This window comes from Botryllus schlosseri, chromosome 2 (assembly GCF_051294905.1).
Source record: "Botryllus schlosseri isolate E-star chromosome 2, Bs_hap1, whole genome shotgun sequence".
In the NCBI taxonomy this organism is placed as follows: Eukaryota; Metazoa; Chordata; class Ascidiacea; order Stolidobranchia; family Styelidae; genus Botryllus; species Botryllus schlosseri.
Genome location: NC_137237.1, coordinates 9355539 through 9371177, shown reverse-complemented (window position 1 = coordinate 9371177; position 15639 = coordinate 9355539). Strand labels below are relative to the sequence as shown.

The window sequence follows — 15639 nt, the reverse complement described above, 5'->3', positions numbered from 1 at the left end:
CAATTTATGATGTCACACGGGAGACACAATGCGATGTAACGAACAGATAGGATGTCGAAACGGCTAAGTAAAGTCTATCAATCTAACATCCACCTCAACCTATTGGTATCACTCGAATTAATGCCTGATGTAACCGTCTTCAAACCTGATATTTCGGCTGTCTCTCTTTTTGACGTTTCCTCGCTCTTTCCATTCTCTTCCTTGCACTCGTCTTTCATCGGGTCATTCTCTGGGCTTTTTTGTAAAGAAACAGCGATGTAGGACTTTTATTTTGCAATAAACCACGCCAACTTGCAGTACACAATCAGTGACTGACGCTGAATAGCTTTCGTTTTTATGAATTATCATTATCATTTCAGTAAAATTTTCATCAAATCAATCCACCTCACGATTTCGATATAATGAAAAGATAGGAGGGTGCGAAAATGACTTAAAATAGTCTTTTAATCAGACACCCACAATAAGTGGCATGCACACTGGACAAGAGAAAGGATAACATAGAAGGAAGCGATAAAAATGAATGCTGCATGTGTCGGTAGGCGAGTTCGATATGTCAGATTGTGATATTTAAGTTATATGTCACGATTGTGATGCAGATGTTTGATTTTCTAGTAGCAATTTCAATCTCAAAAGCGTTGAGAATCTATCCAATAGCTTTTTGTAGTTTACAAAATTGAAGAGCTACTGTAATAGTAGAAGTAATCTAAAACAGTATCACTCATGTAAGCATTGCAGTCGGTAAACTCACATGCATTTCCAAAAAGATGGGACTACTTCATTACAAACCACCTCCTATTGTCAATATATAATCATTCAGCATCTGGTCTATCATGGTGATCCGACAGATTCGATAGACCCGATACTCACATTGCTAATTCCGTTCTGAACGTCAGGTCTCTTTGAAAAGCACAAGCTACTCTTCTCGTTCCAAATGACAATCAAGCTGGTTCAAGATCAGGGACAGATCAAGCAGGAAGAATTGGACTTCTTCTACAAGGGAAATATCGCCCTCGAAAAGAGCAGGTGATGGCGTGCTTTTGATATGTCTCCTCAATTTCTCTTCTATTCTGCATCCATGCAGTCGAATGATGATCTAGTACGCAATTGGTTGCTCGTCGTGATGTTGTCGATGATCATTTGACTGTTGCCGGCTGCCATATTTCTGAAATTGTTATAATCTGACTCCAGGAGATTCCTTGTGTATGCTGTTCTGCTGCACCGCATAATTTTCCTCAACAAACCGGGCTTCAAGTTACTGAACTGCCTGGTTAGCTCGACATACCATGGCGGCCCGTCTCGTAGACACAGATGCCAAGTCCAGACTGATTTTATTGTTTAACGCACCCATGGCATATTGTGTATGTTGAACCTTTTACAAAATCGAATGTGTATATTATTTTTATCCTTCACGCAAATACCAGTCTGTTAACCACGTAACACTCAATTTTCCATATTTCTCACTGCAAGTACGTGTTATCATGATAGTCCTATCGAATGTTAATTTGACTGATACAGATGCTGGGAATACATTCTCTTGAAATGGAGGTATTACTTCGTCGAATGTCATCAGGATATATTCCGAATATAGTCTCAAGCATTGGTGCAAAGTGAAATCGATATTCCTTACTAATAGCTTTTCGATCATGTCGTTATAGTCGCCGCAAGCCTTTCGATTGGATTCCGGACCAGGGCTGGCAGGACGTCATCGAATTGGCGAACATGTCCCCCGATATATTCTCGTCTCTGCCGGACGATATCGAGCGTAACGAACGCGTTTGGAAGGAGTGGTTCGATCACGACAGCCCGGAATCGATTTCGTTCCCTGGAAAATATGAGGAAAAGCTGAAGGATTTCGACCGACTCATTCTTTTACGGTATGTGTTTTTGTGTAAATCTTCGTATTTTTAAGAAGAGCTGATCTCTTCCATCCCTCCATCGCTTAATGATGGGGCTGGGCACAGTCATTTAAGCGCTTGAATCTGAATAAAGTATTTAAGTGGGATAGGAATTCGGGTCGAGTAGTGAGTGAAGATTTTTCGAGGACTCAAATTATATGATCCTTTGCGGTAAGAAAATTATAGTTTCGCTACTTTTTGCTACTTACTACCAAAACATTTGTGGTAAAAAACTTTGCAAGTTTGTGTAAATGACATTTCAGTGGTGGACAACTAGCAGTATATTCTTTGTGGTCACATAAAAGGTACCGTACATATTTGAGATTTTCTAATCATCCACACTCCTATGATATCACAATGAGAGATAATCAATGGGAAATCTTTGACGTAGTATTGGTATGATATTTGGTAAACTATTGCTATTTCTGAAGATATATATATTTAAATGTAAAATGAATTAAAAACAGGTGTTTTACTGTATTAAAAAAAAATATCTCCATATCCAGATGTTTCCGCGTGGACCGCGTGATTCGCGCCATCACCAACTACGTCATCAAGACTGTGGGCGAGATCTACGTCCAACCCCCGATCATCAGCTTCGAGTCCATCTACGAGCAGAGCACGCCGTTTTCACCCATCGTCTTCATCCTGAGCCCCGGATCGGACCCGGCTTCCGACCTGCTGAAATTGGCGGAAAGGTTGGCGCTGCTGATGGTACTTTGAGGCTCCAAATTACATTGCCCTTCATTGCAAATTCGCAGGTCTGGATTCGGCGGTAACCGTTTGAAGTTTCTGGCCATGGGTCAGGGTCAGGAGAAGGTGGCGCTGCAGTTTCTAGAGACTGCTATTGCCCGGGGACAGTGGCTCATGCTACAAAACTGCCATCTTCTCGTGAAGTGGCTCAAGGATTTGGAAAAAGCGTTGGAAAGGATTCAGAAACCGCATCCAGATTTTAGGTGCGGTTTGAGAATAATCGCTTTTAACTTGTAATTTTCGCTTGACGGCAGTCATCATTGGTACTTGAGTAAAAGTAGAAGTAATCTTTAGTGTTTCTACTCGATTACGAGTGGAAATAGAGATTTCCAAAACATGTCAAGGCAGAAAATGAACGACCGAAATATACTCGAGTGAGTTGTTTCTAAAACGTAGATTTGGTCTTGCTGCTGGTGACCTCATATTTTGTGATACGATTGTTGATATACAATCTTCTTTCCAATTCTATGCTAGTTGCTGACGATTACCCCTGACGAGTGTCAGCCGAAAATATTCGGGTTCATTTCAATATGAATATACTATTCAATTGTAGATTTGGTCTTGTATCGCATACTTATAGCAATCAGTCGGTGGCGGCAACTGCCTGAATCGCTCGGTTCTTTATCAACACAAACTCAAAATGACACCACAATTAGGTACAATTCTGAGAATACATCAGTTGCCGTGATATAGGGACTACTTCGTCCAGTTATCGCGACGAATTGGATCATTACAGCGATGCAAACTTATCTCAGAATTACTTTCTTCTTTGCAAAATTCAAAAGTGTAGTAAGTAGTAAGTGTAGTAAAAGTAAAAGTAGTCTAACAGTTTGAGTAAGTAGTACAAGTAGGCGAGGATTTGAAAAGAGTAAGTACTTGGTTACTGACCACCTCTGGGTCCGACTTCAAATATTACATTTTTCCAACATAAAATCGAGAAAAGCCGTACGGCATGAAGCGCTGGCGCTCTTGTGATGTCATAATCGCGAATTTCAAAGGAGGCGATCCCGCAGCCGCGTCTCACTCCGCGAATTTCACATTTTGAAATGTTCTTTCCTTCAGATTATGGCTGACGACAGAATCCATCCCTGAATTTCCAATCGGAATATTGCAGCGTTCCCTCAAAGTAGTCACAGAACCACCAAACGGCTTGAAGCTGAACCTGCGCAGCACCTACCACAAGATCACCGCTACCATGCTCGGTGAATGCCCTCATCCTGCTTTCAGGTAGGCGAATGTAAGTTAGGAATACGACCGGAGTGTAAGCTGTTTCATCGTTAGGTCGTTGGTGTTTGTGTTGGGATTCTTCCATGCTGTAGTACAAGAGAGGCGTAAATACGGGAAGATTGGCTGGAACGTTCCGTACGACTTCAACGAGTCCGATCACACGGTATGTGCTTTTCAATTTTTGTGTAAGACTACGTTATGCCTGAGAAGCGATTGAAGCCAGCGATTCATTGGCTTGATGGGCAGCCGTGAATAGTGTCTTTAAAGGCTTTGTGATGAGACACTGTGACAGGTGTAAGCGCTCATAATGTGCTGTTACTATCACTAAACGTATCTTATACGACGGAATGGAATCAGGTACTGGATATTTCTTCGTCGAATTGCATAATATCCGTGTTGTCACACAGTAATTTCAACACGAATAAGTTCGGAATTATATTTTCTTTTGCTTTAAATTTAAAAAAATGGGTGTATATCTAAAAAAGTACGCTCCCAGTTGATTTGATATGATTTATATTATCCCTAAGACTCTCTGAGAGTGCAGAACTTCAATTTACAATTGCATAGTTTATTCATATTGATTTCAACACGAAGACAATTTTACTTTGGTTGCGGCGTTGACAAGAATGCAAATGCAACTCTCCTGAGTCATGATACCCACCCCTGAGTACACTGCTGAAATCCACCCCGTATTAAAAACTAATTTGTTATTTTACGCATATGTTACAACTACCATGGCGCTTATTTTGGGTGTTTCTCTACGTAGGTATGCATGGATATCCTCAACACCTACCTCACCAAGGCTTTCGAACTGTCAGACGATAAAATACCATGGGGCTCTCTGAAGTATCTTATCGGCGAGGTAACTATTCGTCGGCACCATGACATGATATATCGAACCAACCAAAAATCGCAATTAACAGGTAATGTACGGCGGGCGGGCCATCGATAATTTCGATCGTCGCGTGCTGACAACGTACATGGACGAGTACTTTGGTGACTTCATCTTTGACACTTTCCAACCGTTCCACTTCTATCACAACACGGACGTCGACTATTACATTCCGGACGATAAGGGAAACAAGGACTGCTACGTTGACTTGATCGAATCTTTGCCGCTTGCTAACACGCCTGAGGTTTTCGGACTGCATCCGAATGCTGAAATTGGTTACTACACGCAGGTTGGCATCTCAAAGTCTTAATATTGCTCAATTCAAATGCTGGGACAGTAAGCTGTAGTGTTTTTTATTCAAAATTCCGGATCTGATACTATCTTTGTCGTGGAGATAGGCTCTTTCCTTCAGCACTAACCTTGGCATGTATTTAATCTTGTATACTTGACAACGTCATGTAGTTATCTATGTAAACCTTATGCACACCGTAATTCGATTGGGTCTTAACTTCAGAGTGGTATATTACTTCAGTCACAGGCGGTCAAAGTAGTCAATGTCGTAAATTTCTACTTACACAAGAGAAGTTGTGATTTCCAAGACACGTCATTGCAGTAGAAAATGAAATGTTTAAAGGTACCTGAGTAACTCTTTTCAAAAGTAGATTTGGTTGAGGAGTCGTAACCTTTTCGATGTTAATTGAGGGTGTCTACTTTTGGAATTGCTGGTTGCATCTTCACGACTAACACAAGATGACGGCTCTATAATTCTCCATAATATATTCAGCTGCCGCGATACAGGAGATATTTTACCCAGTTGATGAAAAAGTGATTCGAAGATATCCCAAACTTTCTACTGTACAAAATCTGAGGTGTAAATAATAAGTAGTTTCGCTTGGAAAACTGTTAACAGATCGGCACCGGCGGGTTTTTCCGAAAAATTTAGCTTCACTTTTCAAAACTGTAAAACGCGACCTCAATGGGATGCGAAACCAACAAACCCGGCTAACGCATGATTCAGACGGCGGTTTTTGTTGAAACTCTTCGCAGTATTTTGATAGTGTCAATCGAACAAGTTGCGCAAAAGCGGTCACTCATGGCTTGTTCAAAAGATGTTATCTCTATCGCAGTGAATAGCACCTGCTTATTCGCACGAGGTGTACGTTGTGGACTCTATAAGGAAGTAACCAAAACATGTACATTTTTACAAGGTTTTCTCGTCTTCTCGATTATATACACGCGCGGTTGACCTGCGCTGGTCTAGATTTGTGGCGTAGTTGGTTAGGCGTTGACGTTCTGAATCCAACAATGGATTACTTGTTGGTTTGGCATCCCATTGAGGCCGTGTTTTACAGTTTTGGAAAGTGAAGCAAAATTTGTCGGAAAAACCCGCTGCTGCCATTCGGTTATGTAGAAAACCAAAAGCTACTTGACAATAACGTTTGAATAATTTCTCACTGACATAGTTATATAGCAGTAAGTCAGAAATACTTAAATTTTGTCAACAATTTGGCGTCATTCTTTCACAATCACTTCCACCTCCTGCAATGTCCGCCGCAAAAAGTGCCGCTGTGTTTTCAGGCCGCGCGTGACATGTGGCACCATCTAGTGGACCTGCAACCTCAAACAGGAGATACCGGAGGCGGCATAAGCCGAGACGACTTCATCGCCAATGTCGCCAAGGATATCCAGGTATTTCTCCTCGTTTCGTTCCCGTTAGTAGGCCTAACCCCAAACGCCTTGAGATGTTCTGTTTGTGATATTGATGTATTTTTATTTTTAAAATTCTATTATTTATACAATGTCTTATTATTTCTTTTATGTTTTTGTATATTCTTGTATTCTTATCACCCTAACATCGCCAATGCAGAATAAAATTCCCGCCCCGTACGAGTTGGACAAAATCCGAAAGAATTTCGGGACCGAAATTTCACCAACGACAGTTGTGCTGTTGCAAGAGCTGGAGAGATGGAATAAATTGGTGGAAAGAATGGCAAAGTCCCTCGTTGAACTGCAAAGGGTGAAATTACTTTGTAATGCTTAGGCGATTTTAACACGCGGATCCTAGTGAACCCAATTGAATTCCTCAGCTTTCCTATTTCCTAGGAGAGTAATTGCAACTACAGAATTTCCATGAAGTTGTTACATATCAATTTAATGTGAAGGCCCGAAATATGCATTTGCTTATAACACAAATACGTAAGGATCTTAAAGCAATTGACTTTTCTGCTGCAGTCAAATTGAAGCCTCCATCACGAAATATTGATGCCAGAACATTAAATTATGTGTTGTGTCAATCCACACCACTTTTCACGCCTATTTTCCAGAGTATTTTTTAAATCTTCTCATTTTTCTTTTGCTGCATGGTGGGGTAGTAGTAGAGATTGTCATACTAGTTAGTTTTAGCACTCAAGTAGAATTAAATATAACGCCATAAATTTCTTCTCAATTAGAAGTAGAAGTGGAGATTTGTAGTAGTAGATTTGGTTTCGAGGGACTGCATACTTTGAGTATCTAATGATCCATAATATTATCTAGGCCACAGTGTATAATAGGCTAAATAATGAAGCATCCCACTTATGTACAACTTGTTTCGGCATTTTACCGCCATTTTGGTCTAATTACTTTATTCTATTTACTCTAATTACTAAGTCTAGTCTGCATGAGACCTTTGGCCGAGATTACATTTGACATGCCTGTATCAGAGGGCTACTTCTTTGCATTCATTTCAAATTTTCTTACGATTTGTCGATCTGCAGGCTCTCGCCGGTGAAGTTGGAATGAGCAACGAGCTTGACGACGTTGCCAAAGCGCTTTTCAACGGTATGATACCGACGATCTGGCGTAAACTGGCGCCGGACACGTTGAAGTCGCTGGCCAACTGGATGGAGCATTTCAAACGCAGATACGACCAGTACACGGGATGGATCGGCGAAGGGGAACCCGCTGTCATGTGGCTTTCAGGCAAGAGTTTTTGCTGCATAACTGTTTATGAACGACACAGATTTAGAATATTTACCCTTCTGTCATGAAAGAATACTAGTCTATGCTAGTGATTACTGGGTCACGGTCTGACTTATCAATCTCACCTTCCGCCACATGCCATCTCTCTTTGTCGCTTGTCAATTTTATGTCATCTTATATTACTTTTCATGCAGTGTGCAGGTCTTATCTTTACATCGCCTAGACCAGTGGTTCCCAACCTTTTTCGACTCATCGCCCCCTTTTCAAGCTCAACGCCGATCATCGCCCCCCAAATTTTGTGAACCGAAAAATTGGTATACAAACTGTAATCACCGGCGGGTTGACTAAAAAAAAAAAAGGTCAACTCCGCCGTTTGATGTCGAATTTTACACTTTTGCAACTGAATTTTCGTAGGATGACTAAAAAAAATTTAAAAAAAGGTCATTTCCCCGACTTGACTCCAATATAGCCGTTTTAACGCGTCATCGCCCCTCTATCGCCACCTTCGCTATTTTCGCCCCCCGTCGCCCCCTTTGTCCATTTTTGCCCCCCTATCGCCCCCTTCGTCATTTTTGCCCCCCTAGACCGCCAAATCGCTCCCTGGGGGGCGATATCGCCCGCGTGGGGAACCACTGGCCTAGACCCAGATGGGTCTCTGATTTCAAAGATTGCTCCATGTCGTTTCGACACCTTCATATCATTGCATTGTATCGCAATCTTGAGGTGTATTGATAGGATAAAATTATTACTAATAAACTCAACTGAAATTCATTTTCATCACGTGTCTTCGAGCGCTGACTAATGTTCATTCAGTAGAGTCTGTCAACAACAGTGTTATAAGATCATTAAAACATGATTTCACGCAAAACTAGACAATTATAATGAATATGTACTGCATATCACTGTGACTTCTCCTATATGAGTCCGGTGTGTGTCGTGACCTCTCCTGAGCCCCTAAGACTGGCTCAGCGAGATTCTGGGGTTCGTGTGAACCCTGGCCAAGAACCACTGTTCTAGTCAAAGGTGGGTGTTTACTTTAGAGACTACTACGATTCGTTTCGACTCCTTTCTGTCTTTCCATGAAATTATTCATGAATTTAACTTTTTACAGGACTGCACATCCCGGAGTCTTACCTTACGGCGTTGGTGCAAGCGACGTGCCGTAAAAACGGCTGGCCGCTGGACAGATCGACGCTCTACACGCAGGTGACGCAGTGGCAGAACGCTGATGAAGTGACGGAGAGAGCGCACCAAGGTATTGTCTCCCAGTGGCAGACGTTTGGTATGGTGCCCTTTCATATCGCGCGAATTCCGCATTTTGTAAAAGATATCCTCTATGACTTCAAATAATTCAGTAATCTATCCAAGGCGTAATAAAAAAGCATGACTGGATGTAACCGGTGCACTTTATTTGTATAAGGTTATTTTCTTCTCTTTGTGTTTTTCACTTTTTATTTCATGATAAATTATGGACATACTCTTATATGCAGATTGCTGATAGATGTTGCCTAACTGGCTTAGACCCACCACAATTCTTTATGTTCTTGATCATGTAAATCTGAATATTTATAATTCTATGTACTACTATACCCATTACTATCCTTACTATCCTGTGGAACAATCTTCCAGCTTTTATCAGATTATCTGACTCACTAAATGTTTTCAAGTATAACATCAACACCGTTTTAATTATAGATATTTATATTTTACCTATACGTGGATTCCAGCTACAATAGCGCTTATTATTTTAACAGCACTGTGGTGATTATGTTCTGAATGAATATTTCATGATATGTATACATTCAGAAACGGTAGTCAATTTGGGTCATGCGAATTTGTAAACCTGACTTTGCTTTTCAGGTTGCTTCGTGTCGGGGTTATATTTGGAAGGGGCGTCGTGGGATAACGAGAACAGTTGTCTCGAAAGGCCGAAGCCGAAACAATTGATTCAGGAATTGCCAATATTGAAAGGTAATCTCAAACTCCGTTGTCAAACAGTGAAGGCTAGACCGGAATAATATTTCTAGGGTGGCAGGCTTCACACCTATGGATTAGGTCACGAGTATTATTTAATAGTGATGTTACAGCTTTAACAACGCCTTCATTTTCATAGTCCAAATTATTTTCTTGGGAGAAGCTTTGTTTTCTATTGACTTACTTTTCCATTGCGCAAATTATGTATGCAATGTTTCTTTATTCTGAAAGAAGTGGTCTGTACATATTAATATCCCCATTTCTCATTTGTGTCCATCAAGAATTGGATTTAACAACGGGCTGGGTCACAATATAAGTCAGATTATATTGTCATCCGATCAAGACACACACAATGTACAATGCGATAAGAAGACACAATGCGATGGAATGAACAGATGGGAAGATGCCTAACCATCAGTTGCGGCATCTATAACTTGCATCCACATAGACCTGGTGCCCGGTGGTACAGTTCTTTTCGATGTTAATCTCTACCCCGCGACTCTCTCTTGTTATTTCCATTCCTTGTGAATGCGTTCTTTCGTCGGGTCTTTTATACTGCCTGACTTGCAAATTTTTGTTTCTTGTCAAACAGATTTAATATCTGCCAGTATTTCTGGTGTTGCCGCGTACACAATAATTTGGGATGTGTAAATTGTTTTGAGCAATAAAGTGTCGATGCCTTTTCCTTGTAACGCCAAACCTAGCAAATGTCATAATTCGGTGATGTAAGAATTTGGAGAGGACGAGAATGTCTTTTTACTCAGTTGGCTAATTCATCGGACACAGTGTCATGGCGTCATGGCCGAAATATTAATTGTTAGTAAAGTAGAAGTGGTGATTACTAAGAAAGTGAAGACGTATGCGTTCTAGGCCTACAATAACTGTTGTGTAGAGGTGAACGCAGTCTAAAATTATATCCAAGTTAGTCCACGTTATTGACTGTCTCTGTAATTTTAACAGTGATTCCCATCGAGGCTCATCGCCTGAAGCTTCAAAACACTTTCCGCACGCCCGTCTACACCACTTCGATGCGCAGAAACGCGATGGGCGTCGGGCTGGTGTTTGAGGCCGACCTGCACACCACGGAGCACATCTCTCACTGGGTGCTGCAGGGCGTGTGTCTGACTCTAAACTCGGACTGAGCGGAGCGGAGGTGGTTGCAGTTTTGTTTTGCCTCGGACTGTTTGTTTGCTTGTGTAATTTGCAGATAATATATTTTTTGAATAAAAAGAAGCTTTACTATCAGATTATTGACGATTTCACGATTTCAAACACCACAAGACCGATTCAATAAAAAGATGAAATACCGATGACTTGGAAGTAGTCTTTGAAATCAGGCACCCAGGTGATGTATATAACTCCAGGGCTGCCTAGTATTAGTCGGTAGAAATTGCTTGTATTTCGATTCAAAAAATCGCTACTTACCGCGTAAGATTGCAAGAATGAAGTTAACATAACTGCATGCTCCACACATGTGTAATTGTGCATGATGTAACACGAACGGATCGTCACAATACGCTGTCGATGAAGCAAGTTCGTGCATATTTTAACACGAATGCCTCTTTACAACACTTGTCGATGAAGCAATCTCGGCAATGAAACGCTTCAACAGCCGACGTAATGCGAGACTTCAGAAACAGAATCGTCTTACTGAACCCGACTGCTGATCTAAATACATCTCAATTTTATGCGACGAAAACATCGGAATTCCGGGTAATCAAATATATTGTTCACAGTGACAAACTCAAAAACGTTTTCGCCCCGATCGAGCATAGGCAAATGGAATCAATACTAGCAACGCTATTGCAGCAGCCGCAATGAAGACCAGCACGACAACATCGATCACGCCCACTCCAAGACCCCTCCCTTCCGCAGTAGCTTCAAGAAGCGTAGTTTCCATAATGCGTGGGTTCAGGTCCATATATTCATCCATGCCGTTGATGGCAAGCCGCCCCGAGCCATCGGAACCATTGAACAAGGAAATTGGTCCGATCCAGGCCACGTGTGGAGCGCTACGTCTTACACGCGAAGATCTGCATCTTACGTTGTCGGCGGTTGGGGAGCATACCTGAGAATGTGAAATGTAATAAACAAGTATCTCGACAAAAGTATTAACGCTACGCACCTCTACATCGTCACTGCCACAGGACATCAACTCTGCGTGAATGTAGAATTCCGTACACTGCAATGCACGTGGCGTTTGAAACGAGACGCAGGTAATGTCCGATGTAAACGACGAACGAATTTTCGACGGTAAGCCAGACTGGGCGTTGCATCCATCAACGACTATGTCGAGTACACTGCGGCTTGATTCGTCACCGGAGCAAGACAAGTACATTTGAACTATTCCTGTGTTCAGGGAACCGGACTGAAACGGGAGAAAGTTTATGAAAATTGATGGTGCCACACGTCCAGCCTACCACTTACGTCCAGCGACATGGTCACATGTATCATTTCACCCACAGTATACGAGGCGCCGCCGCTAACCTTGTATATGTCCGGGCAACTACCAGGGCAAGTAGGGACCTTACATAAAGAAATCGTTGGGAAGATATCCTTCTTTGAAACCACTAACCCTGGGTTGCTGACTCTGCAATACAACCAGGTGGGAAACGCGTTTTAAATTACAGTAATGTACTTAGGTGCACGAAAAAGGTATCTTACACTGGTTGAAGCGATGTAACAAGCTGGTACACGCGACTGTACGTACACTGGAACTCAACGGCGGGGATCGGCATGTCGAACATAGCGCTGCCTAGCTCGCGATTGAACCACATCTGGTTCGAGAAGACGACGCCCTCTTCTGTTCGTCGCGACGTTGTGTTGCAGGCCGAGAACGGTAGGGGAATCGTCATTTCATATGCGCCGTTTGTCGGGAAATATACTGTTGGAAATTGGGATTGAAATTGAAATTGAAAATTCATGATCATGATCTAGTTTCTAATTACTTTTGCACGACGAACGAGCGTGTTCATGGAGGCTGGGTGCTACCGATATGTAACTATTCTTCATGCCCAAGTCATATTCGTCGACGAAGTTTTCGGAGACGCTTAGCACAATTTTATCAGATTCGCACCGCAATACAGGAACAGCTTGATCGTAGCCACAAAACACCAGTAAGCATCGCTAACTAGAAAACAGCAAAACGCGCAGGTACTCACGAACAGCGCAGTTCTTTCCCAAGTAACCGGTATCACTACGGCAGTAATAGCCACCTGAATGCTTACACGACTCGTAGCAGGAACAGTCACCCACGCACGGATTCGGGCTGCATGCGGACGGAGCCAAATCTGAAAGGTAAGCGGAAATTTCATTCCGCACAGCCCATATGCTGTTGACTGTGCTTCACACCTGCAAGGCAGTTCGAACAATTTACTCCACCACAGCCGTCCGGGCATACGCATTGGTAGCTGGATTCCGTTGTGGTAATGCATATTTGGTTTTCATGAGCACAAGGTCGATTATCGCACACGTTTCGGATTCTCCTAGCGTCTGCCGTGATATGGAGCGTAAAGCTCACGTAATACGCCTCCGTCATTTAGACCAGTGGTTCTCAACCGCCGGTCCGCGACGACATTCTTGCCGGTCCGCCAGGTATATTACAATTTTATACCATAAGTTCAAGATGCAATGTTGAAGGCGTGTCCATCAGTAAAATAAATAAAACATCAAATTTTGAAATGACGATTCAGACCTTCGTGAGGTGACATTATGGCTATGGAAACATGTTTGATTTGACTTCAATACAAGACGTGTCATTAGACGGCATGCGGGCGACAAGTACAGAACAGATACGAGCTGAGTCATCTCTAACCAGCGCAGTTTGCGCGATCATTCGTTTTTCATTCATTTATTTTGTGCATGTCCGTAACGGGTCCCCCCAAACCACCCAATTGGAGAGGGGCCGAGCTTGAAAAGAGTCCAAAATTATTTAGAAAATGAACATAAATCATACTGTATTTTTTGAGACTTTTTCCAACATTTTTCTTCTTTTCGCGCTTTTCGCGATTAGGTGTCGCTAAAAATGTCTAGGTGCCCTTCTCCGCGAAACACGCATGATTTTAAAAAATAGGCATTTCAGCGTCAGCCATTACCGCACCACGACGTGCCAACACATAATGAAGTTAAGGCTAACATGGAACTCCAAACGGTGTGCCAAAATTCGGCAGCGATTCAGTGCTGAATGATCGAAAATTTTCGCTATTGGTGCGATGAAGCTGCATAAACTCTCTGCTGACACTGAGTAGAATGAGTGTGCTCACAAGTACAGGTTAAAACATCCACCCACGTGTAGGGTCTGGGGGCGGTAGAGTCGATATAAGGTGTTTTCTTGCGGCACGCATAGCATTCGTAGTTGCCAGAGTAGCCTATGCATCTGGTGGCAGTGCGCAATGAGCAAGATAGAACGATAAAGTGCTTGGTTCGACTCCGAAACGCTTGTTCTCTCGATATTGCCAAAAGGATATTATTCAAGTTGGCGTGGTCGGTTAAACTCAGGGCCTTCGGCACGAACGATTGTAAACGACTCTCAACGGTAGTACGTTTATCTGGACAAGGCAATTTTATCTCGACTCAGCAGACTCACTACTATAAAATCACTTGGATGCCATCATGAAGATAATAAATTACGATCAAAACCCTCTAAATGTCGCTCTCTAGCACCACATAATTGCAGAAAACGGTTGCATACTCTACATTTTGGCTTCATTTCAATTTTGAAAATTCACCGGTCCGCCAGACATTTTTTGAAATTTTACCGGTCCGCGAGATGAAAAAGGTTGAGAACCACTGATTTAGACCCAAGTCTCTCACCTTGCAGGCAGTTGGAACAGTTGATGCCGTGACAATCCGGGTGGCAGACACACTCGTAGTCTGCGTCGGATAACGCATTGCATACGTGGTTCGAGTTAGGGCAAGGCCGAGCATCGCAACTGGCATCAGCACATTCACCAGAGCACACGCAGCGGTAGTCTGTCTCGGACAAGGGATAGCATTGTTGGTTACTATCATCGCACGGTTGTGTGTCGCAGACGCTTGGGATTTCCTTTTCGGCAGCACACGTCACGGACAGAACGCAGCTCAAAGCGAGGAACCTGAATACACGGCTATTGTAGTCACATCCAGCGTTGACTCCTAAGTCTCGCCGATACTCACGGAAAGTAACACGTCAAAAACATTCTTTATCGAGCGCAAAAGAAATTCTAACAGAAGTAACTGAGAATCTAGCACCCTAACCAACCGACAGCTTTGTTTTATATTCCCGAGTGATCTCACGCCGTCTGAAGCGACTGATTGCTTGATCAATGATCATGTCTAATTATCATCTCGTGAAATCCATCAAGTATTTGGATAATCTTGTAAGTTAGGTAGTTTGGAGACTGGACAAGAAGCAACTACAATATGACCAGGAATTCAGGATAGAATACAAGAAAACGCATCGCTTTATCAAGTATGCCGAACCTGTAGTTCCTGTACTTCTGTGAAAATCAAGTTTTTGTAACATTTTCACATTTTTCGGGTAAATGTTGGTTATGGTTAATGATTATGTTTGTACCATTGTTTCACAGTTCACCATGGGCAAGATATGGCTATAGATTACTAACCTACGGATAGATACGCAAGTCCCGTCGTTACGCTCCGGCAAGCAGTTACACCTGTTGCTGAGCAATCTAAAAAGCAGCATAATTGGTGGAGTTATAGCCAGGCATGGGGTGATTACTTCATGAATGTAATCGATTGCGATTACGATTTCTTCTGAATCACGCGATTACGATTACGATTACAGCAAAATCGGGAAGTAGTCGATTACGATTACGATTACATTGGAAAAGTAATCACGATTACTCACGATTACATTTATTTTGTATCGTAGTAGATATATTGGAAGACAAGAAATGGATTGCGCTGGAAAGGCCCAATGACATAACAACTGTCTTT

At 42.3% G+C, this 15639-nt stretch overlaps 3 protein-coding genes across 3 annotated transcripts in view; 1 reads left to right on the top strand and 2 right to left on the bottom strand.

Moving 5' to 3' along the window:
• Positions 1-11015, top strand: part of LOC145433380 (dynein axonemal heavy chain 10-like) — a 68427-nt gene extending 57412 nt beyond the window's left edge. Inside the window, exons 79-92 of the mRNA XM_080310469.1 lie at positions 894-1023; positions 1656-1874; positions 2402-2593; positions 2657-2851; positions 3711-3875; positions 3930-4038; positions 4642-4737; positions 4799-5056; positions 6346-6456; positions 6635-6784; positions 7524-7728; positions 8840-8983; positions 9589-9699; positions 10663-11015. Coding sequence (XP_080166595.1) covers positions 894-1023; positions 1656-1874; positions 2402-2593; positions 2657-2851; positions 3711-3875; positions 3930-4038; positions 4642-4737; positions 4799-5056; positions 6346-6456; positions 6635-6784; positions 7524-7728; positions 8840-8983; positions 9589-9699; positions 10663-10844 — 2267 coding nt within the window. The 3' untranslated portion in view covers positions 10845-11015. The remainder of the gene's footprint in view (positions 1-893; positions 1024-1655; positions 1875-2401; positions 2594-2656; positions 2852-3710; positions 3876-3929; positions 4039-4641; positions 4738-4798; positions 5057-6345; positions 6457-6634; positions 6785-7523; positions 7729-8839; positions 8984-9588; positions 9700-10662) is intronic.
• The window catches only part of LOC145433385 (actin, cytoplasmic 3-like), a 162346-nt gene that overhangs the window by 85130 nt on the left and 61577 nt on the right, over positions 1-15639 (bottom strand). The window lies entirely within an intron of this gene.
• Positions 11410-14991, bottom strand: LOC145433382 (uncharacterized). Its single transcript, XM_080310473.1, has 9 exons — positions 14857-14991; positions 14515-14795; positions 13054-13194; positions 12864-12992; positions 12651-12794; positions 12367-12586; positions 12130-12292; positions 11828-12070; positions 11410-11770 (listed from the first exon to the last, which is right to left on the bottom strand). The coding sequence occupies exons 1-9, from the start codon at positions 14877-14879 to the stop codon at positions 11447-11449; spliced, it is 1668 nt and encodes a 555-aa protein (XP_080166599.1). The 5' UTR covers positions 14880-14991; the 3' UTR covers positions 11410-11446.

Coding starts and splice junctions, on each gene's coding strand:
- LOC145433382 (XM_080310473.1), bottom strand. CDS start 14,879: ATGTTTTTGACGTGTTACTTTCC. Junction 13,195..14,514: donor CTGTTCCAACTGCCTGCAAG/GTGAGAGACTTG, acceptor ATATCACGGCAG/ACGCTAGGAGAATCCGAAAC. Junction 12,795..12,863: donor GGGAAAGAACTGCGCTGTTC/GTGAGTACCTGC, acceptor GCTACGATCAAG/CTGTTCCTGTATTGCGGTGC.